The following is a 24,492-nucleotide window of genomic DNA, read 5'->3' as shown; positions in this document are numbered from 1 at the left end:
TTCAGCAGGCTTTTGCACATTTTCAAGGCCAGTTACATAGAGGATTCACTGAGAAGTCGTAAGAATGTGAACAGTAAAAAGTACTTAGACTGTAAACCTGTCATACACATGGATAACTTTAGTGAGATGATAAAACTTCATTATTCTGAGAATGCTGAAAAGGAAAAGTGCATAGGAACAGCACTCTAGATTTTATACTCTGAGTAGATCTGTCTTTCTAGCAGAGTAAGTTCTAATTTCACAGCAGACAAAATTTCAACAATTTTATTTAGATCTCTTCTGCTCAATAACTGAAAAAAATATGTAGTAAAACATCTGTTGTAAATCTGTATGTTGATGAGATTTATGTCTGAAGTGGTATACAAAGTCTGCTTTTGCATGTGTTCTTAGGAAGATCCTAAGCCCACCTGTGTCTTCTGGGATATGAACAAAAATGGTAAGTTTTAAAACACTGTAACTTCTTTCATATGGGGAATAATAGTGTATAAGTTTTAAAATCACTCACAGTCTTGGCCATTTTCCTTCTTAGTCAATCCTTGCAGAATTAGATTATATTCTGGACTGTAATTTCTTCTGGTCAGTACAGTTGCTGGTAGCAGCAGATGTTAAATATTCTTTTTAAAAAAAAATTATATAAATTTGTTTAACATTTAAAATTTTTAAATTAAGTTTCTCTACCTTACTGCACCTGATAGAGTTTTTCACTGATCTGTCTGTATGTGCAAATTAAATAGTAATGCTGCTCGGACATGTGAATGGCCCTTAGCTGTACTTTTAACTGGCCATTTTTAAAATGTTGGGTTATTTAATTGTGAGATTGTGCCTGTTACAGATCTTAAGCTGCTTTTTCTTCTGTGAAAGGCTAGCAACTAAACTACACAAACTTCATCCGCCTTTTAAACAGATAATGGTCAGTGTGATGAACAAGGTCCTGTATAGAAACAGACACTAACAAGGCAGCATTTTAGCCCATTCTTCATTGCTACTGCCTAACATGTGTGATGTTATACTCAGGCTCTTCATCCTTTGCACAGACAAAGTCATTCCCTGGCATGACTTTCCATGTCCTTCTATTTTAGAGATAACTACTGAAATGTTACTCTTCCTTACCAAGAAGCAGATAGAGCAAAGAAGTGACTGTCCTTCCATTTGGATTTCAGATGGAGGGGTTTAATACAGAGTCTTGAAAGAAATAAAATTTACCATCCAAAGTTGTACTTGACAGCAGTACAGCAGAAGAATAAAAATGAAAAAAAATATCAGTCTAGTTTGGAAGCCAGACTTGAGAAGCATATTGAAAGAGAAACACAGAAGGAGGAAACTATTCTCAGTGGTTGCTTGAGCGGGGGAGAGTTTTAAGTGGTTTTGGAACATCTTCACGGTCTTTTGCAAGATTCTGTCTTGAATTTGAGGTAAAGTTATAGGGCCAGTCAGATAATTTGCTGGACTTTGCCTGGAGTTGTGCAAAATGTCTTTAAGAGTCCAGAGAACAGGAACTATTTCACAAAATTAGTTCATATTTTAGCAGGGCATAATGAAAGGAGAAGTACTCAGAAATGCAAATTTTACTTTTTAACTTTCAATTTTTAAAAATATAATCTTTCTACTTATTTTTCAGAATGACCTTTTCAGGTGGGGCGAGTACAGGCTAGCTTGCTTCATGTTTTTTCTTAAGGCCACAAAAAGATCATTGTGATTATCCACTCCCACAGAGTGGGAGTGCAGAGAGCAAGGGCAGGACCCTCTGCCCCTGGGCCATAAATGCTTTCATGTGCATGGGGATATATGTGTAGGAGGGAGGCAGGTGAGGCTGTCACATCAGTGTGGTAAAAGGGAGTTCTAAAACTCTATTGCTGGGTAAAATGAAAGTGTGTCTTAATGTGTGACCCACATAGGAAAAGTCTTATCTGTCCCTCATTAACCATAAAGCTGCCTACCTTTATGGTAGGTCAGTATCTATTGCTTCTGCTCAGTAGTCCATTACTGGGACACTTACCTGGTGTGATGCTCTGCAGAAACTAGGAAATCTGACGCTTCTCTCCTGATTGTTTTTAGTGTTCACTCCTTCAGTTTGAGAAAGCTTTTCTGTATCTGCACAAGATGAAGTGAGAAATCTCTTAAAAGAGAGGGTGACATTGTTGGAAAGTATGGTTTCTTCTGCTTCATTTCCACAGGTGGCAGTGGTGGCTGGAACCCTGACGGCTGCCAAGTGGGCACAGAGTCCAGTGAAAATGAGACTGTTTGCTTATGCAACCACCTCACACATTTTGGGGTCCTCATGGTAGGCAAACTCACTGTTCACTAGGAACACACTGTGCCTAGGAACTGCATTTTTGTAATGCCATTGTTCCTTTTGCGTGTGATTTTTAATAATAATACAGTATTTTCCCCCTTAATGTCATCAAGTTATCTTTTCATTAACAAAATAACCAGTGATAAGGATTCAGGAATAAGGTAATGACTAAAGTTAGTAATGAAAGTATATTATGATGTTCTTTACAAGTGGCTATTGTGAAATGAAAATTAAATATTATAAAATAAAAAGTCAAATGTGCCCATAAGAGTATTCTAAATTTTGAAAATACTGTACTACAAAAATCCTGGGGTTCAGACTTATGACTGATACCAAAATACGAATAGCACATTATAGCTTCAAAGCCAGGACATTGCTGGGTAAAAAAAAAAAGTCGGGTACTGTAAAACCAAGATTGAGTACTAACACTTTCACTAGCAAAACAGAAAAAAATTGCCTTAGTGAGTCCTAAGATGCAGGGGTCCCTATCATTGTCCTTACAATATAATACAACAAAAATGACCTGCAGATGAGACAGGAGGGTGTAACAACAGGGAAATGAATGAGAAACAATTTTAGGTAGATTTGAAATTTAAAGACCAGAAAAGCGCAAAGTTGTTAGAGGGGAACTAAAAGTAGGATAAAAAGTTGTGGTGCTGTTTTCAGAACAATAAAAGAGAAATTGATATTGTCAGGGAAAACAGTCAGGGAACGAAAAATGTCCTACACTAGTAAAACTGTGAATCAGGGTGAAAGGTCATGGCAGCATAATAATTCCCTTTCATCCTGAGATTCAGGAGGCTAAATTGTCACTTGCCATTCTGACAAGATTTATGTTTGTCTACTGTAGAAAAGTATGAACCAATACCTTATTTTGTGAAATGCATAATTCTGTTTTTGCTGTTTTCTTGTAAATGACTTTAAGCAGCATTGGGGATGCCTTGCAGTACAGGCCTTCTTTTCGAAAAAGTCTGCCGAGTGAGGGCTCACACATACTCCACCAGAACCTTACGCAAACTCTCCAGACTTGGTGCTTGAGATAGGCAGAGCATCACCTATCCAGGGAGATGAAAGAGGCACCTCAGCCTCGGTACCGTAATTCCTCTAGCAGTCAGGGGCCTCCAGCAACTTGCAGGTGTGAAGTGTTTTTAAGAGAAAAAATTCCCAGCATAAATAAGAGGCAATGCTGGTATCTTAACATTTGGTAATTTTTTTGCTTTCAGTAATGGACTGAAACATTTCTTTCCATCTGAAATCAGCACTCTTTGGCTTCTGCAACATACCTGCAGAAAAAAATGTTTGCTGCTGATCACAGCAGTCCTCCTAGGGAAATTATTTAGGGTTTGATTTAACTTATTGCAGTGGCACATAGAACTGCACAAGGGAGCCACACGCACTGATTTTTTTCCACTTTGGACTTCCAGACCCTTCTTAAGAGAGCTGCTCTCTTCACATCATGTTCAAATGTAGATATGAAAAAGCCACAAACTCTTTCTCTTTTTGCAAGCTAAATTGTGGTCTTGGTTCACTTTTCATCCTTGAAGGGAGAAAAAAAAGTCTTTCTGTAGGATATATTCAATGAGTCCCTTCTCTTCCCTGAATGCTTTTGTGGCAGTAGGAAATAAAGCAGAAGTTCTTTGAATTTCATCTGTGTTCCAATTGTTTTTTACACAGTCTTGACCCTTTTAATTGCTTTTTGCTTTTAATAATATTTTTTGAATTTAATTTAGATAGTATTTTCAAATAATATTCTCCATATGTATATATATGCTGTCATATAAGGTTGGTTCAGGGTGTAAAAAATCAACTCTTTCTTCTTTTTTATGAAGAGTGGGAAGTTTTGTAGCAGTTTTTTAGTTTCTTTTTGCTGGATAGTTTTGTTAGGCACAACAGTGACACTGACTGTAGACAGGACAACAGTATGTGTTAACATTTGCTCACATTTACTCCACAGTGATACAGATCTAAACAGATTCATTTTTTCTTTCCTTAAAGAAAATAATACAGGAATTTGTTGCCTGATCTAGTTGAGAGGCATCCCTGCCCATGTCAGGGAGGTTGGATTAAATGATCTCTAAGGTCCCTTCCAGCCTAGGCCATTCTATGATTCTGTGATTCTGTCATTTATTCTCCAATGGTAGAATGTGGCAATTACAGTTGGACAGAAAACTAGAGAAAAAATCTCAGAATGTTCCTGATTTCTTTCTGATTTTTTTTAAATGTCACCATTTTCTGACCAATTCTATTTATAACTGTAGTTTGCATGTCAACACACAGCGTAAAACCAAAAAGCAGTATTTTTTTTTTGCCCTTCATTTCACCTGGAGATGAGTAGCTACATTGACTCCTATGAACTTCTGATAACAAGAAGTAGTATCAGAAACTCCCCAGGCTTTGCTCATTTTAGTATGAATGCTGTAAATTACATAGTTTCCTAAATCTCGCATCTTCCTAAAGAGAGTCCTGTATAAGCAATGGAACTAAAAATTTTGAAAAGAGGAGATTTTTCCAGAGAAGACATTTGAATTCCTGGATTATGAGGATCAGTGTCAGGCTCTGTCTATTTGCTGATCCCAGCAGTTATAATACTTACAGCACAATGTTTTGAAGAGCTGTGGGAAGGAAGTGAGAGGTGTAACGGCTATAGACTAAGTATACTCAGTAAACATGAACTCTAATGTCAGGGTTATGGTGGTATTGCCAAAATGCTTTTGAGTTTTACTTGACTGATTCCCAAAAAAGACTGTTGTGCTGATGGAAGAGGTGTTTGCTATAACTGATGCCTCTTCCTCCTTTCTCACTTAGGACCTTCAGAGAACCATTACACAAATAGACTCCCAGAATACCAAGGTCCTCACCTTTATCACTTACATAGGCTGTGGGATATCTGCTATATTTTCAGCTGCAACTCTTCTGACATATATTGCATTCGAGTAAGTATTAGTTCTGTGAAAACTGTCACAAAGGAAGTACCTGTGTGTGATGAATAAAATAAATTAGTTGTATGGTTAGTGTGGTTTATTTGTCCAGGAAGGAGAAATCTATGCTTTAAAAAAAGAAACAAACCTGCAACATCATGGTCACAATGTTGTAAGTGAAATTATTTTCAAGGGGACATAAATTCAAACTCTTTCCTCCTGTTTCCAGTGTGTTGTGCTGCTCAGGCCTGGTAGTAAAGCTAGTGTGTCTCGAAATTTTCTCTTTTGGGAGTGCAGTATCCTCTAGATTCTGAACAGATATGTATGGTTTTAAAATCCACAACCTTTTTTTTTTTGTCAAAAACCAAAAACTTGCTTTTGTGAGCATAACAAGTCCTAAGTCTAAAAAGATAAATTTCCAGCTAGAAGAACAATTGCATTCTAGAGCTTTTCAGAAAGAACTGGGAAGAGAAATAAAGTGAAGATAAATTATAAAGTGTTACAACAATTTCAACAGCAGTCCTACTGAAATGTACAAGTCTCTCAGGGGACTGAAGACGTTTTGAAGTGATACAGTTCTGTGAACAGTGAAAAGAGAAAATGAAGTCATGTCAACACAAAGGAACCATTCTGCCTGTAGCAGGGCAGGACAGCATAGCTGCTAAAGAAGGATAGTTTGCTGGGGGGGATAAAAAGGGAGTTTTTGAGTTCTACGTCTCCCAATAATTGCGTTCCAATTGCATTACCTATGGTATAGTATTCTGGTCCAAGATGGCAAATTGTTGACTTGCCCTCGGTTCATACATTTCAATATGTATCAGTTAAAAAAGTAAATTGTCTTCATCTTCAGTATTTCTAAGATCTTATTATTAAAAAAAAGAAGAAAAACCCAGAAAACAAACATAATAAAGCAAACACAAAATATCTGAAAAACTACAAGAAAGCAATGTGCACTGAACAACAGATTTCAAAAAAATAAGCAAATATTTACATATAAAATGATCAGAGATGAGCTTCTGGTCAGCTATATTTTGTTTCATTTTCATTTTCTTCAGTTTTCATTTGAAGTACAGAACACATTGTGCTATATTTAATTTGAAATGTTTTTAATAATAGATCAAGTTGCTAAAATACTGTGGCTGTTTATCAGCTCGTTAAGGACCCATGACAGGGAGGTCAGATTAGATGATCCCTAAGGTCCCTTCCAGCCTAGGCCGTTCTATGATTCTAAGTGGTGGCTTTCCCCCACTGCATGCAGCAGAAGCCTTCAGTGATATCATGCAGGAGTACACATCACTGTGTCTTATTGCCACAAAAGCTTACAACCAGGAGATCCCTGGGCTTTTATTTACTTGGTAAACTGGTAAACCCAGCTGCTGTAAGTGGCTTGGGTGATAAACGCCAATTAATCATGTGTATCTCTATTTCTCTCCTTAGGAAGTTGCGAAGAGATTATCCATCCAAAATCCTGATGAATTTGAGCACAGCCCTGCTTTTTCTTAACCTGATCTTCTTGCTTGATGGTTGGATTGCGTCATTCGACATAGATGGACTCTGCGTAGCTGTAGCTGCACTTTTGCACTTTTTCCTTCTGGCCACTTTTACATGGATGGGACTAGAAGCAGTTCATATGTACATTGCTTTAGTGAAAGTGTTCAACACCTATATAAGGCGATACATACTGAAGTTTTGCATCATTGGCTGGGGTGAGCTCAGGAATATTTCCATAGCATGTATTTTGAAATGATGCTATATAAAAGCTCTCTATCCCAAATGCAGAGCAGAATCCAAATCAGCGTGGCATTTCCTTGCCCCCTGCCCCATGGCATCACCAGCATGCAGCCAGTCCTCGCAGTTGCCAAGTTCCCATATGTAAATCTGTGCAAATACACCGTAACTGGCACCCTCCACCCCGAGCAGCACACAGGAGGAGCGGAGAGACCAGATAAACTGGTCTTACTTTCCAGAAAGGCCAGAATTGGAGAGGGGAAGTGTTAGTGCCGCATCAGAGATGGTAAACTGTGGCACACAATGAATTCAGAAACTCTTGCAAAGCCTATGGGGATCTTTGCAGTGACTTTCAAAACACTTTCAATCCAGCTTAAAGTTCCTTGCCAACAAATACAAGGCCTATGGCAAAGTCAGGAACAACCATAATTTCCTGAGTTTCAGCACAATGTTTAAACCACAGAGAGATCCTCTCTGCCCTAAGAAGTGCACACAGCAGGGCCAAAATGGAAAGTGTAATACTGAAAAATAACTGCGAGGCTCAGGCAGCAAGGCTTGTATTCTTTTTTTTTTTCTGTATCAGGAATCTGTCCCTTCTGCCTGAATGCACATATTGTGTTTGGAATAATACAACACAATACAAAACCATTAACCTCATGGCTAGAGCACTGACCTCAGTCCAGCTGATAATTAATGTCTTTCCATTGGCACCTAGCATCCTCTTTGGCAACCTCAGCAGAGGACAAGGACTGAGTGGTCGGAAAAGCAAATTAACCTCTTCCCCTTTGAAACTGTTTTGTTGTAGAAAGGGTAAGACATGTACATAAGGCACATCAGGAAACGCACATTTGTTTTGTGTGAGCTGTACCTCTCTGCACAGAGTCCTCTTCCGCATTGTTATCTGTTTTCCCCAAATTTTCCCTTTACCTTATTATTGAAAAATAGACAGTTTGTTTCATTTTTGGGGGGATGCATTTAAATAAAGGATATATAATGCTGTAGAAGACATTTACACTTGAGAGAGGCAGTGGAGAAGGTACAGGTTCAGGTTCATGATCCCCACATTAGCATCTCTGAAAAAAAATCCCCCCAAAAAGTCCCAATACCATCCCTCCATTAGATCTCATTTTTGTAATAGTTTGTTAATATTCTTCTCACTGTATTATGACAGTGTGTGTAAATTTGCAAATTTGACTTCGAGTAATTAAAGAAAATTGGTTTTCTTTAGTTTTGATATCACATACTATAATAACTTTTTCTACCTTATAGTACATGATGAGGCTTATTCATTAGTATCCATTCAGTGCTTTAAAAATTTTATAAATTTGTACTGTTTGAAAAATTGTTTCCTTCTATTTCTCTCCAACTTTCTGGCAGAACTACGTTGAGATACTCTGTACTAGAGCAATAGGGATGGAGATATCAATAATTCATGGTAATTTGGAAGTTTTAGGAGATTTGAAAGCAAACTGCAAATTTTCTTGTGTTACAGGTTTGCCAGCACTGGTGATATCAATTATTTTGGCAAGTGCTAATACAAATGCAAGTCATGTTTATGGCAAAGACTTATATGGCAAAGATGCTAATGGACAAGGAGATGACTTGTGAGTATTTTTATAAATCTCTTACAGTTTGGCATTTGCAGTTTGCGAAAGAGAGGCATCCCTGCCCATGACAGGGAGGTTGGATTAGATGATCTCTAAGGTCCCTTCCAGCCTAGGCCATTCTATGATTCTATGAAAAAAAAAATAAATCAGTCAGCTATAGGAAAAATTGGAAGAAAATCTGCAGTGTAAAATGCCAGGTACAAACACTCCTCCAGCAAAAGAATAGTTCATAAGTTTTGTCATGAAAATAAAAATACCTGTTTTGATTTACAAATGCTGTTTTTTCTTTAAATGAAAGCTGTATCTTCTAGGTAAGAGCAAAGAAAGATGTAGTATAAAATTAGTCTCCCTTGTAAATAAACCAGCCTTTTGTCAACATAGGTCAGTAGCTTTCTACGTTCTTTTCTTGATGTCCAGATAATAATCTCCAAAATTTTTATATGACTGTTACCTCATTTTCTGCTCCTTGCCTGACAGAGCTTCATCATGATGAATAAAAGTGTCATTCTGTATTTTTCTTATAGTGTCATGCTAAACATTCTGGCCATTTGCTGCTACAGCAGTAAGCTAGACCTCTCACATGTCTGACTGTCAAATGGCTACCTGTCCTTCTTCTTCTCCAGAGATGTATGACTTCTTTAGCTCAAGTGACAGAAACTTGAGATTTTGATATTGAAGATCCAAGTTTGTCCATCCTGTTACTAAAACGTCACACAGATGAAAGCTGTGAAGCCACTCATACTGAGTCTAAACTTTCCATGATAGGGTTGCAGTTCCCAGTTTGTATCTGAGGTCAGATTTCCCTTTTAATTCATTTTAACTAAAATGCAGTACAACCTTCTGATGTGGCAATACTATGGGCCATAGTCACTTAAGATGCCACTGGGCTTCATCCTCTTTATGAACAGAAAATGGACAAAGGTTTCATTTTAAGGTAAAGCTGTGCATCAGTAGTAGCAGTCATAGACTGATTTTCCTTGTATTATATAATTTTACAAATAAGTATAGGATAGTTTGCATTGTCTACAAATGATCATATTTTCCTATTTTTTTACAGCTGCTGGATCAAGAATGAAGTTGTCTTTTATGTGACTTGTGCTGGCTACTTTGGAATCATGTTTCTGATGAATGTTGCCATGTTTATTGTGGTGATGGTGCAGATCTGTGGGAGAAATGGAAAAAGAACTAATCGGAGCCTGAAGGAAGAGATCCTGAGGAACCTCCGTAGCGTGGTCAGCCTGACCTTCCTCCTAGGCATGACGTGGGGCTTTGCCTTTTTTGCCTGGGGTCCCTTAACTCTTCCTTTCTTGTACCTCTTCTCAATCTTCAATTCATTGCAAGGTAAGCTGAATTTCTGTTCTGTAAACAAATAATATTTGAGCTGTTGGTGTTCTGAGACATATTATGTCCAGTGATTTGACGAGGGAACACAGATCTAAGCTCCCGAGTTTTTTCCTTGATACTAAACCATCATTAGTTTCTCCTTAGGTGGAATAACAATACCAACTACATATGGGGTAAATATCTCAGTTAATTAATTAATGTTTCAAGGTCTTCTCCATTAAATGCACTGTATTATAAATAGTGCTATTCCTAGCCAACTGTCTGCAGTGTTCTCTGTTGAGATAGATGCTGCATGACCTTCAACATTTCCTTTCACTGATTATAACAAATATAGGAAGCCTCTTTACTTAATTTATTCCTGTAGGTAATCTGTAAAGCTCATAGCTATTTTATTAAGGCATGAGAAACTCATAAAACAAAATTCAGTCCTGTTTCAGTGTGAAGATAGCACAGACATATGGGATATTCTTTGATTCTTTAACTGAAATCCAGCCACTGTTACAGTCAGCTTTTTTTTTGCTTCTTTTAGTGAAGCTTTGAATATTTTACTTTTCCAGTGTAGTTCATCCCTCTGAAAAATGCTGTAAATTGTGATCAAATGGCTATAAATCACAGAATTATATAGCTGACATGTAAAAGAATTTCAACTCAGAGTTAACATTTGCATATGCACCAAATGACATAAGAATCTCCACCTCTGTTTGCCCTACCTGCTAATAACTGACTCTCTTCAAGTATTTGATGCCAGAGGGACCTTGACAGGCTCGAGAGGTGGGCCCAGGCCAACCTCATGAAGTTTAACCAGGCCATGAGTAAGGTCCTGCACCTGGGTTGAGGCAATCCAAAGCACACATACAGGCTGAGCAATGCGTGGGTTGAGAGCAGTCCTGGGGAGGAGGATTTGGGTGGGTTGGTGGGTGATAAGATCAATGTGAGCCAACAGTGTGTGCTTGCAGCCCAGAAAGCCAGCCCCATCCTGGGATGCATCAAGAGATGTGACCAGCAGGTCAGGGGAGGTGATTCTGCACCTTTCTGCTGCCCTTGTGAGACCACCCCTGGAGTACTGCATCCAGCTCTGGAACTCCCAACACAAGAAGGACATGGAGCTGTTGGAAGCTGGAAGAGCATAGGTTTAGACTCGGTGTAAGGAAGCAGTTCACCACCCTGAGGGTGCTGAGGCACTGGAACAGGTTGCCCCATGAAGTTATGGATGCTTCATCCCCAGAAGTGTTCATGGCCAGCCTGGATGGAGCCTTGAGCAACCTGATCTAGTGGAAGATGTCCCTGCCATGGCAGGGGGGTTGGAATTAGATGATCTTTGAGGTCCCTTCCAAGCCAAATCGTTCTATAATTCTATAATAAAAACATAACAAAAAGGAAAACCCAAGAAGGTCATTGGAAGGGCATGTGTTTTACCAGACGCATACTAATGTAAAAAATAAATTTGCCTGAAAAATCCCATAACAAAAAGCAAACCCAAGAATGTAATTGGAGGAGCGTGTGTGATGCCACGCAAATATTGAGATAAAAAATAAATTTTCCTAGGGTCAGCAAAACACCTTTCCTTTTGTGGAAAATGTACTTAATGTTATGCTGCGCTGTTACAGTTGACATGTATTTACTGTGCTAAAAGATTTATTGAGCTTTCGTGGAAACAGAATAATGTTATGGGTTTGGATTTGGTTCCTTTTCAGCCTAAAATGCTAGGCAAAATGGCAAAAATTGTTTGGATGTGGTGTTCATACTAACGACTTTTTTTCCGAAGGACAAATTCTGATACTCCCCTAGCAGCATAATGAAGCATTTGCTGCAGTGTGTCTGTGTTAGAAATTCAAAAAGGCCTAGAGAGATTAGAAGTATGGGAAGAACATGAAAAAAGGTTCAAACTCTGAAAAGCATGCCAAGGATCAAACTGAACAAATTCTCTGTAACCAGAATTTCCAGTGCAGTGAATTAAGCTCCTATATGCAGAGTGCACAGAAGGTTGACCACCACTGCTTTAAGTCTTTGTGGGGTAATAGCACTGTTCAATGGAAAATGAGTATTTGCAAGGCAGTGAAGTCAGAAGATGAAACTGAAAAAACTGAGGAGTAGATGCTAAAAGAAGAGTGATGAGCTTTTCATGGATTGTGGTAGCAAGGATGACACAGTACATGCTCAGACATGTTGTGTCAAGCACAGGAAGATAACAGTCTTCTCTCTGAAAACGCTTACTGCTGTGTCAGAAAAAAGAAAGCTAAAGAAACAAAGAAGAGGATGTAACTGGTGCAGTGCATATGCAGCAGTAAGGGGATGGAATGGAGCAAAGAAAAATAGTAGGATTTGTATCTTGAAGTATTTCCTAGCACCAAAAAAGTAGTTCGGTTTAGCAAGTCTTGCTTTAGTATTAGCACGAGCTAAATTATGGAGGCCTCAATATATGTTTTTTCTCTCTCTCCAGTTTTTGAAAACTTTGCAAATATTTTAAGCTGTAACAGCAGCCTTCATCAACAGTGTTCTGTGCACTGGCAGTGAAAAAATAAATTGCACCAACCATTGGTGCTGTGCTATTTCATCTACATAGGAGATTATTTTTCTCTCTTTGACACTTAGAGGAAAAAATCTGGGAACATCTCTTTTTTGGCTGTTCGTTTTATATATATGCCTGGGCAAGCCAAATACTTTCAAGTCAGAGCCAAGCTAGAGCCAAGCCTAGGGTCTGATTTGGCTCTGAGAAACAAAACCAAAGCTGTATTACTAAAGCACATTGTAAACTTAATGAATAATGAAATACCGAGTAAAAAATGTTGGAGACCAAGTCCAGACAGGGCAAAGGCAAAGCACTTCATGCAGTGCATTCATTTTGTATTACTGTAGACATACGCATATTCTCTTTTAACCATTCAGGATGTTCCAAACATTCACCACAATTTAATTAAGCATCAATTTAGTAAGTTTGTAGTTGTGCAGAAGTCTTAAGAGGTACTTTGCACAAACAACTACATATCTCTAAGCCTGTAAGAGCTGCTAGTGATGGCATTGGAATTACTCTGTGCTTAAAACAAGTCACACAGAGAAATTTTTTACTAAATGCAAACACAGTAACTGCAAAGAAACAGAGCTTGCGTATGGCATGCATTAAGGTACGCTTGCCTTTCTTAAATGGTGTTTTTAATTTTTTTTCCAATCAGCTCTTGAAAAATTTTGAAAAGAGTATGTTTCATGACACAGCCTTTACCTAAAGTTAACTGATCTCAGTGGTCTCAGAGTGGTCTGATCGCTATAAGCAAATACAAGTCCAGTTCAATAACTTGCATTCATGCATAATTAGACCTCAACACTTTAAAGAAGAGAGGATAATTTTAAGCACCAGAGCATTTTTTCCAAGCTATACACTTCTATTGTATTAAATCAGCTGAAACATAGAAGGCATTAGTATATAGACCTATTCATGATGATCATAAATGAACATGTTTAGAGGATGGCACTTAACCATGTTTGCCCACATTGTGTAGCGTTTATTCATGTTTAAGATACAGCAATGAAGGATTTGACAGTAATATTTTGCCATCAGGTGTTCAGCCTCAGATTGGCTGTCTCCCAGAGAATAAGAGTGAAACAAGAAAAGGCCAAGCCAGAGAACGACGGAAGATTCCACAGCCAGTGCCTGCCTGGGAAGAGCCAGGAACATATGAGATTTCCAGCTTCTATATTTAGCTCCAAAGTATCTCTGTAGAATGATGAAATCTTACCATACACCCAGTTAAGACCTTCTTTCCCACATGATAGATGCTTATCTTCTGTCTTGAAAATAAAGGATATACAATTGCATGAGAAAAATGAACTCTACAAAAACATTCTTAAACACATTTATTGCAATTGCTTGCACAAACCAGGTAGCTTTCTTCAGAAGTAAGGAGCTGGACACTTAATTAGTATTTGTGAACATATTCTTACCGTCTTCATAATCATTTCAAGTACATGCATGTGATGCGCATAAATCGAAGTGTGTTTTTTCAGGGCATTCTTTTGTGCCAATTACAAAACTTCTGGTTTAAAAAAATGCAGCCCACAGTTCTGTAGATATGCAAGAAGAGGAGATAAAATATCTTCTTGCTATAATAATATTGTCTGTATTGATTTTGCAATCTGGCTCCTGCAGTCCTGTTGGGTGGAAAATATTCATTTGTTTCAAGAACAAAAGCTTTTGATTGTTTCCCTCTAAGCCAAGAATTAAAAGATCTAAACTGAGCTGGATCTAAATAAATGGTGTCAATAAAATGGATCCTATTCTCTTTCTTTTGATATTTCAGACACTTACAGAGCAGCTAGAGCATACAAAAGCTTTAATTAATTTCCAAACCTCTTAAATGAGGCATAGGTGACAATAAGAAAACGTTATTTTCTTTACCATTACTTCATAGCAGATTTTAGGTAATTTGTTTGTCTGTTTATAAATGCATGCCTCATTCACTTTTTATTTGCTCTTGTGGCAGGTTTATTTATATTTGTATTCCATTGTGCTATGAAAGAAAACGTGCAGAAACAGTGGAGGAGACATCTCTGTTGTGGCAGATTCCGACTGGCAGACAATTCAGGTAAAAGCAATTTGCAGCTCCCCTCCTTAGATGCTGTAATTGTCTGTGAAAGGCCAGGTGAACAGTGCTGTGTTATTTTTAATATAATACAATGTAAGGCAGAGATGTGGAAAAATAGATTAATCATAGCCTGTCACTTCACTTCAGTGCTAAGAATTGCCAAGGGACTTTTCAGATACCACTTCATAAAAATTCTCGAGTCTTCTTTTTCAGTTTTCCACTGAAGGCAGCTGGTAAATTCTGCTATGAGCCTGGTTTTGGAAGGCCCTCTGGCCTCTGCAAAAAAAATAAAATACATAAAGATCCAGAGATTCAAACTCTGTTGTTGAAAAGCCATTTTAATTCCTTTTCTCCTACATTACAGTAAGTAGAGTGAATTGTGTGGACTGTTAAGTTGATGTAGGAGCAATTCTTAAAAGACAGCTAGAAAAGCTTCGAGGTCTTTTCCTTTTAGCCATGCCTTTTCCATCTGTTCTGCCATTCATCACATAATTTCAAGAAACTCAGAAACACAGCAGAACCCTGGATAGATTCCAGAGTTGAAGATCACCTTTATCTGTGACTCTCAGTGAGAAAGGACAGGGGTTGCTTTGCACACTTTGAAGTGCAGCACTTGGGACACTGTGTTCGTAATCTCCAGCACCTTTGGCCATCTCAGATGACTGATATCAGACTCCTGTGTTTAGGCAATTGGATCTTGGTTTGCTTTATGATGTAACGATTTTGGAAGATATAATTCTTGCTCATATGGTTCTTGCTCAATGACCAGGGTTGAAATCTACAGTTGATGTAAGGTGGCATAAGTTTATTGCCTAGTAAAGTAAGACAGTCTAACCTGGATAATAACAGTGCTCCAAATACTCTTGCATCCTTTCTCTCTCAAGGTTTTAAGTGACTGCTTTGCCATCAAAACTTTTCCTTTGTCTTGCTCTGATTTGTTTAGAGAATGCATTTTCATTGTACACTGTAAATCATTCATGCTTTCACTTTGTAGCAAGAAAACCTGATTTGTGATTTCAAAGAGTTAATGCAAACTAGGAAAAATGTATTCATTCAACTCAGACATTCAGACTGTTTCGTATGTTCAGTTTCCATGTGGTTTATGCTGTAATTCCTGAACTGGAAAACACAAATGGATCAAATTATTTCCAGGTTTTTATACTGCTGTTGGGCGGTTTGTGGGTATGACAGAAGTAAAAACCTGAAGGATTTGAGTATCTTAGTGGTACAGTTAATGTGCTGTAATTACACCTAACGTTAACCAGTCCATTAACACCAGCTGGTTTTACTCTCTATGAACCTGACCCAGTTTGCAAGCAGACCAGTGAAATATAAGACAAATGTGAACCTATCTGACTGAAGTTTACTTTAGGGCACGCTGATGTTAAAGCAAAGCAACAAACAATCCAAAGTCTTGCAATGCTGACATAGCTAGATCAGAGGAATAGTAACCTATACCCTACAGCAATGACTTAGGATAAAATCCTTGTCTGGATTTAAGTCAAGACTACAATGGCCCGTGTGACTTTGGTTTGGACCATTTTGTGAATTTCGTTGGAGTACAGTGAATCACGGCCACAAGACTGAAGTGTGAAACTGTCTGTACCTATCTGCAAGTATATGATACAGAAGTAGTCAGATATATTTATTCTACTAGTATTCAGACAGTTCTGATGAGTTATTCAGTGTTAGTTTTCCTCAGTAAGTGTATTGATATTTTAATTTAATTTTTGGTTTAATTTTGGAAGTTGTTCCAATGTGAGAGCCTTTTGTGTTATTGGTTCAGGCAAAACTCTTCAGTTGTGAACTACTGAATAACCAACCCTAAACCCTATAGCAGCAAGTGCAGATCCACTGGTATGTAGTATCTGCTTCACAGATCAAGTCCTCAGTTGGTACGACCTCTGTAAATGCTCCTGTCCATCCCTTTCTTATCCATCCACGTCTTATCTATCCAATTGGTTTCTCTCTTGAGAAATCCAGACTTGATCATTGATGAAACTTTGGCGTCATTACGCTGCTACAGACATTTACTGCACTCCTGCATCCTGGAAAGCAGATCTTACAGCTCTGCCATCCAGCTAAACGATTCTTAGAGTGTTAGAACCACCAATTTAACTACTGTGGTAAATGGCAAAGAAAATCATGTTGGAATAATTCTTGTGTTTCTTAAGAAGCAAAGAGGTTACTGACAGGAAAAGGATAGGATGTTTGTTATAAGCAAGATTAAGAAATGTATCTGGTACCTGAAATGCTCATAAATTAATAAATTAGACATATACAGTAATTATTTATGTGAAACTTTTCAATTATTTTTAGATTGGAGCAAAACAGCAACGAATATTATAAAGAAGAGTTCCGATAATCTGGGGAAATCCTTATCCTCTAGCTCCATTGGCTCCAATTCAACCTACTTAACTTCGAAATCAAAGTCTACAACGAATACATATTGCAAACGAAATAGCCATACAGGTGAGTTCTTGCACTGTATCACAGTGTATCTGTAAATACGTAGGAGTTTATTAAAGGAACAGTAGAGAGTTCTACTCAAAAGTTAATGTGAGCAAATTTCACCAACTTATATTGTTTCATTGTTTTTAAAATGTATGTTACTGTTTAATAGAAATCTTAACCTAATATACAATACCTGCAATATATAGTTATGATCTCAGTATGTTCCCATACTAAACAAAGTAGGCGTTATAAAAGTGAGTCTTACTTTTTTTATAGCGTTTTCAACTTCTTGGCTAAAGGAACGTAAGTTATATTATCCCAATGTAACACAGTGTAACCAAAGCACAGAGGAATTACGTTGATCACCAAAGGTAACATGAAAGCTAATAGAACATCCAGAAATAGAAATCAAGTCTTCTGAATCCAGATCACAACTGATTCACTTGGCCAAACTACTTCCATTTAAGTATAACACATTTATGGGTAAAGTGACAAACAGTGGAAATGAATACTGTGTTCCCATATTATGCGTTGTCTTTCCCTTCTACAAATAGCATGTCATATCTACTGCTTATTTATTTATTATATCTATTGCTTATTTATTGCTGTGTATAATAAAAGACGTCATCTGTATTCCACTCAGGCCATAAAAATGTGCTAATTCTAAAAACGCTTTAAAAGAACACAAAAAAGAGAGGAGATGGAATGATTTATAAGTGTGCTTATATCGGAGATAATATTTCAGAAAATCACTTGTTACTGGGGTTTTGTGAACTCATGTCTTCGTAGTATATAAAGTTATGTAACAGTATCACAGAATCCTCTTCTAAACTGTAGCAGAAATAAAGTCTGCAAACATATTTGACCCAAGGATGTATTTTCCTGCTTTAAAATATGTTAGAAGCAATGTTTTAGATGCAAAACAGATTATTTTACCAGAAGGAAAAGTTACATTGTTTCTTAATAATAAATTATTTTCAGAAGTCCCAACATCTCATTTATGGTGGTACAGTCTCCTTTCTTGATATGTGGAAATACCTTCCAATTTTTACTGATGATTGTTACCCGATTCAGTTAGGCACACAGATTTTTTCTAGAAATCCCCCTTTTTAAGAATTCCATTGTTATTTTCTCACAAACCAATACTCAGTGCATCCACTAGCACAAGGGGTTATGCATCAGGGATTTTAGGAGTGTACATCTTTTTTGCTTACTGAGAATGTATGTGAAGTGCATTTGCTTTGAATACAATAAAAATGAGCGGTATCTTAGAAATTCCCTGGCATACCTGGGCTTGCTCTCAGGAGTGTCACTCGCAGCCACGCTGGAAGCACTCTGCTGGCACCTGCCTCACCAGAGTGCCTGTCCCTGCTGTCATCTCAGGTTTGATGTGCCACACACCCAGCTGCCCTGAGCAAGCTATCTTCTGCTCTCTTTTCCTGTGAAGGGACACTTCTGTCAGCAGTCTTCCACAAGCACCATCTGTAATATCCACTGATCACAGTGCTACTGTTAATTTAATAGTAGAGGAGCAGAGTATCATGCCCTTCCCGCTGCAGAGCATTCTCCATTCCACAGGCAGAGAATTCCCATTTGTACTCATGGCAGATCAACCTTTTGATCCTTGGTATTGGGATTAGTGATAAAAATATGCTTAAATGTTTTGTTGGAGTCAGGGCTTTTTATCAGTCTGGCGACTGAAGACACTTAGTGCTGCAGTTTTTGCAATGCGTCCTTGAAGCAAAACAATAAAAGAGTTCCAGATAGGAAGAAGTTAAAAGAAACTTGCCGTTAGAAATGTGCTCACGGACTTTCTTCAAAAGTGGTGAACTTAATACCATGCATAAATTATTTCTGAAAAGGGATTGCAGTTGGTAATGTAATCATAAACTGTAATGTGATAGTTTATTGGACATTAAGTGAATACTCCATATTCTCTATATTTTTAAAATTAATATACATTTTGCTTTGACCTCTGAACAGACATTGCAAGGAATTTCAGAAAGTTTCCCTAAAGACTGAGAATTAACTTTCCATCCATCTAGTAAGATATTTGATATATTGCAATTGTGATACTCCAAAGGAATTTGCTAACATTAGATTTTTAAATACTGCCATGTCTTCTTGTGTGTTAAGATAGATAAGAGAAAATAAGGTTAAGATGCTGATTTTTAATACAGGTAAACTTCTGAGTTTGATGTCTTAGTTAAATTGCAGGCAAATAATGTAACTGCTTCATGTCTTAGCAACTCTTGTTAATATGGTTCTAATGTGCTCCCTTGAATTGACACAAGCATTCATGTGTTTGTGGTATAGATAATGTCTTCTAAGGCCCTTTCCTCATCAGTGGTGGAGCATTACAGGTAAAGTGAGAATTGCTTTTGTTGAATGCATGGGTTGAACAGGGTGGAGGGATGATGCTATTTGCATGATGTCCTTGTTAACAGGACAGACTTTGCTAATCAGAAACGCTGCTTTATTTCTCAGTACTACATCTTGCGCCATTCATGCCGAATCAAAAGATAAGTGTGCTTCAAGCTCTGGGTGTCTGCACTCTGCATGAGGCATGAAGCATTTGGAAGATAACCATTTTAGGAAACAAACCATGTCCTGACATGAATGCCTCTGTACAGTAGTCTGGGGAAAGCAGGTTGAAACACACCCATAGGCAAAACATGCATTAAAAAGGGGAAACAATTTGATTGAGTCCTAGGAACTTGTATTAGTATTTTTAAAAGTTATTACAAGGATTTTAAGAACTTGTGTTTCTGTTTGGTCTATGGCTGTTATGGAGTTAGTCTTCTAGCTGTTGTTTCTTCATATTCAGTCACACCCAAAATTACTCTGAATGACAAACTATATATGCTGAAAACTGCATTGTCAACTGCTAGTTGAATGCAGAATGCACGGTTTGGGACACAAATGTTGGGTGGACCCTGCTGGGTGGACAAAATGATTCACTTTGGCATCTTGTGGCCCTGCTGTCTACAAGTCTGAAACAAACTTGCTGTAGATACTACTTAAATACCGTGTACAACAATAATTAGAAGTTAAGATTATTTCTGCAGAGAATTTGGTGGTACAACTTCTATTTGCTTCAGTGATAAAGGACTTTAGTCCTGTACTTAGGTACTTAGGCGTGAAGCCTACTGAACTAAAAAAAAAAAAAAGGGCCCTTCTGATTTCAGAGTCCTAACTTAATTCCTATGCATAGAAATTTCATGGGGAAATAGCTGATATTTAACAATGCAATGATGCTTTGTGAAAAGAAGTGTACGTATTTGCAAGGAATTTCAGAAAGTTTCCCTAAAGACTGAGAATTAAAGACTGAGAATTAACTTTCCATCCATCTAGTAAGATATTTGATATGTAGAAAAACTTCAAAATGTAATATTGGTGGTTGGTAAATGCATAGAGTTGCAAATGAAAGGCACACAACACAAGTTTACTATTGGACGTGGAGTTATTTGCTGCAATTCATGGACATTCTTGCGTGCTTAGAAAAAATCATCCTGATATGCCTGTACATGCCTGTTTCTTTTTTCATAAGTGAAACAGTTTTGATTTCTCACTCTGCAATCCATTTTTCCTTTGCAACGCTCTATACTCTTTTATGGCTTGATATCATGACTTCTGCAGGGGTGGGTTAATTTTCTGTTTATTTTTGATTAATTTATTTCTATAAGAAAAAAGTTTTGTATGCAATCATAATTTAAGTAATATGCTAAATTGTTAAATGATCCTTTACCAAGGAATTTTTGAAGGTGATTTCACCAAGATCTTTTAAATAGCCATCAAAAATGTAATTTGTGAAAAACGGCACTTCACGGGGTACTCCATCTTGCTGTCGGCTTGCTGTGGTCCAAATGCTGCCTGGGTTAAGAGAATTAATTCTAGCTTTACTCCCCACAGTGGAAGAGATAAGGACAGTGAACTTGAGAAAATGAAATACAGGCTCTCTCCTCCTCATTCCTCGCTACACGAGCTCTACCTACTGACGGTTCTCCAAACAGCAGTCATGTTAGCTGCTGAAGCAGACTTTCTCAGCCTGACTGGGAGCTGCCTTGCTCCTTTTTTTCTCCAGCTCCACCCTTGGCTGATAGCACATAAACTCATAAGGGATGCCACTTTTCTGCATCTTTTCCTCCCCACAGTTGCTAAGTCTGTACCTGTCACATTACAGCAAAAAACAAAGTGATGCTAGGCAAATACAAAAGTTTAGACCAATGGCTCTGGTTATCTGCTCAATTTGCCTGCTATGTTCTGCTCAGAGTACGATATTTCTGTGTATAGCTTAAAACCTCCACTGTTGAAATAACTAAATCCATTTACTATCAATATCTACTACTTTATTATGTGGGGGTGTTATTTACTGGATGGTCAGCCCTATCCTGGTGCTATCAGAATATTTGTAGTCTGTAAGATTCAAAGAATCAACAGTAGATTGATACAATAAAAGGTTATTCATAGGAGTCAGTTACACATTAGGCAAAAGAGTAGGGAGAGACGTGAGGGGTGTGTCCACAAAACAAGGCATCTCAAAAGAATTTAGAAGCAGCAATGCCAGGCCAAAAAGTTGTTTGCTGGCATTTAGGGCAGTAATTTCATTCAGCAGTAGTGGTGGTTGAAGGCTTATCTGTGTGGGAGTGACACACCTCTTAAAATATGAGTTTGGTTAAGAAGCCCTAACTTCTTGTTGTTGCTTTTCCCTTTTCCTAGAGAATGTTATTCTTGACAAGCCATCTTCAAAATTTGTCCAGGAGGATGGAGAACAGACATCAATCATCCCTGTCCACCAGGTTATTGACAAGGTCAAGGGATACTGCAATTTGCACTCTGACAACTTCTATAAAAATATCATCATGTCCAACACATTTAGTCACAGCACAAAGTTCTGAGTTTTTGAATTTTTCAAACAAAAAACTCTGCCTGGAATTGAGAATACTGGATGTTGTAGAATATGACCTGTTTAGTTATTTCTTCCCAGTTTATAATGTTCTCCTGTTAGCAGCTTCCGCTCAAGGACTGTTATCTCTGCCTTTTTGCTGTTGTGGGAATAGAACATTTTCCACCATGATACTGAGCTATTCTTAAATGTGTGCCAGCCAACATGATGTCTGGACAGCTAATTGTAATGCTGTGTGTAAATACTTTTTAAGACTGAAGAGCCACAAGCCTAACTCTAAATTACATAGTCCAGACAGAAGCAAGTCTTGACTCTGGAGAAAATAGTAGGCATGTCATGCCGGACAGGCAAACTCTTACTGAATAGTTTACTGGTGTTCTTTTTCTTTTGAAAAATATGGATTTTCCGTATTTTATTTGTTAGATTCTTGCTTCTTGACTGTGTAAAGCTGTCTGTTCTTTATTCATAAGGGAATAAAACCCTAACATCAGTGTTAAAGGGTTGCATTAAACCATTTTTGACTGAATAGACCTAATCATGCAAATCCTACTTACCAAAATAGTACATGCTGTAAATTCAGGCTATTTTTTATCCATGTACAAAGAAACACACTTATTACATTGATATGCTGGCAGAGAAGGGCATGCAGGTTGTTAGTAACTCTTGAAAATTTTAAGCCCATTGATATGTATGAAAACAGACAGTTGGGCATGTCAGTTGAATCTGTGCAGAGCAAGTACACAGGGAAATCCAAAGTTTACACAGTCACATTTCAACATTTATCCATTGGTATGTATGAAATGCAGCATCCCCCACTGCAATGTTATGTTTAATTATCTTTCTCACTAAACAAAATAGAAGACATTCAACTGAATATATGTGTTTAAATATATACCCAGATCTCTCTCCACACGTTTGTATAGTAATTCACACAGTAAATATGACAGAGGAAACCACAACTTGTACCACAGACAGTCTAAGAACAATGAACGGTGCTAAAGCTTCCGATTAAGTAGTTAAATGCAAGACAAATACTTTGTAAACCCATGGGTTTCTTTGTCATTCTCTGTACTTCAGATATACTGTATGTATAGACACCTCCATCAGATGGCATTGCAGCTTTAGAATAACCTGGAATACCTTTGCCAGTAATAAATAAATAACGTCTTTCCAGGAACATACCGTTATCAGTATCGGTATCCCTCTCCTGCCCCCCTGTTGGTTGACTTGATTGAGGTTGTTAGAGGCACAGAGCATATAAACAGTGTTCAGGGAACATTAGGGAATTTTGCCTTGCCTGTACTGTGTGCATTACACTGAGTTGTGCTTATGTGCAGAGAGCAGACAACAGCATGAAAGACTTACTCGTTTTAATCTCCATAAATGTGTGGCATGTTAGCATGTGACCATCACTGCCAAAAGTGCTTCTCTCCTCATGAGACATGTCTTGCCCCATGAAAGTTGTTTATAAAACTTATAGCTGCATATGTCACTGAAGACATCAAAACATCAAAAGTATTTTCAAATACTGTTTTCAGAGGAGAATAGTCTTCTAATGGAAATCTCAATTTTAAAAAGGCCTTTTTTTCTTTTTTTTTACAGCAAAATAATTTTAGCCAAATATTTAATTAATTGTATTCAGAAGGTGACCAGCAAGTTGTGCTGAGATTTTTCAGTTGCCAAGCAGATGCATGTTCAGTGATTAAGGGATGTGGATTTGTGCCTTTGCTCTTCGCACGTGCTTTGACGTGCAGAGCTCGTTTAATGCTGTGACCGCACAAATGGCGCATTGTCCCTGGCTGCAAACGGCTGCTGGGAGGAGGCTGACCTGACGGAATTCCGTCCAGAAACACTGCTGTCGCTACACAAAACCTCAGTCTCATAACTGCAAATACTTCCGTGGTGGTGTGAATGAAAGTCAACCCGATTCACTTGAAATGGAATTATTAATAGGGATGAGTGTTGTCAGATGGTTTTAATAAGGGAAATAATTTGGGGAGATATTATGTACAAGCATTTACTGAACTTATATTTTATCATCCCACTTGCTTAACTACTGTAGATAATAGTGTTCACATAGCAGCTTACTGTGAGATTTCTACCTGATTAAGGTGTTCGGAAATTAAGAGAAGGAAAACAAAACGTTCCTGAAAAAATGAGGAATCAGTAAAACATAATAGATCAGTAGAATATAGCTAAAAAGTAAACACAGTATCCTGACTGAAGCTGAGCTGTAATCTAACTATCAGTTTAATGTACAGCTACGTATATTTTTGCTGAAATAAGATTTTTTTCTCTTTTTTTACTACCATGTAGTAATCTTAAACTGTCTGTGTTAGATGCTCTTGAATGCTCTCAGTTCTACACTGTAAAGCTTCTACTTTGTAGTTGACATGCTGTAACCTCCCTTGTATATATTTATTTATTTGTGAGGTTATATATGTCAAATATATTTAGCTCTGTAGAGACTGTTCTTGTTACTTTTGAAACTAAGCTTCTGCTTCATCATAGAAGAGGGAGAGAAGGATTTCTTATATATGTTTTTCCTAAGCATCTTGTGAAACAGTTTACTGTAGTTCTATCTTTTACAAGTGTGATGAAACATGTCAGTGTAATTTGTAATACTAGTCAGTGGAATACAGTGTAAAAGGTTTAAAGGTGGACT

At 37.7% G+C, this 24,492-nt stretch overlaps 1 protein-coding gene across 1 annotated transcript in view; it reads left to right on the top strand.

Moving 5' to 3' along the window:
• GPR126 (G protein-coupled receptor 126) overlaps nt 1-21,940 on the top strand; it is a gene marked incomplete at its 5' end in the record, with an annotated part of 57,701 nt that extends 35,761 nt beyond the window's left edge. The window contains 9 exons of the mRNA XM_009873357.1: nt 391-436; nt 2,175-2,281; nt 5,099-5,226; nt 6,649-6,917; nt 8,432-8,543; nt 9,604-9,887; nt 14,366-14,467; nt 16,787-16,939; nt 21,641-21,940. Of these exons, the coding sequence (XP_009871659.1) occupies nt 391-436; nt 2,175-2,281; nt 5,099-5,226; nt 6,649-6,917; nt 8,432-8,543; nt 9,604-9,887; nt 14,366-14,467; nt 16,787-16,939; nt 21,641-21,819 (1,380 nt within the window). The remainder of the gene's footprint in view (nt 1-390; nt 437-2,174; nt 2,282-5,098; nt 5,227-6,648; nt 6,918-8,431; nt 8,544-9,603; nt 9,888-14,365; nt 14,468-16,786; nt 16,940-21,640) is intronic.
• Nucleotides 21,941-24,492: the final 2,552 nt, after the last annotated feature.

Source organism: Apaloderma vittatum, unplaced genomic scaffold (genome assembly GCF_000703405.1).
Source record: "Apaloderma vittatum isolate BGI_N311 unplaced genomic scaffold, ASM70340v1 scaffold7347, whole genome shotgun sequence".
NCBI lineage: Eukaryota > Metazoa > Chordata > Aves > Trogoniformes > Trogonidae > Apaloderma > Apaloderma vittatum.
This window is presented reverse-complemented; position numbering and strand designations above follow the sequence as displayed.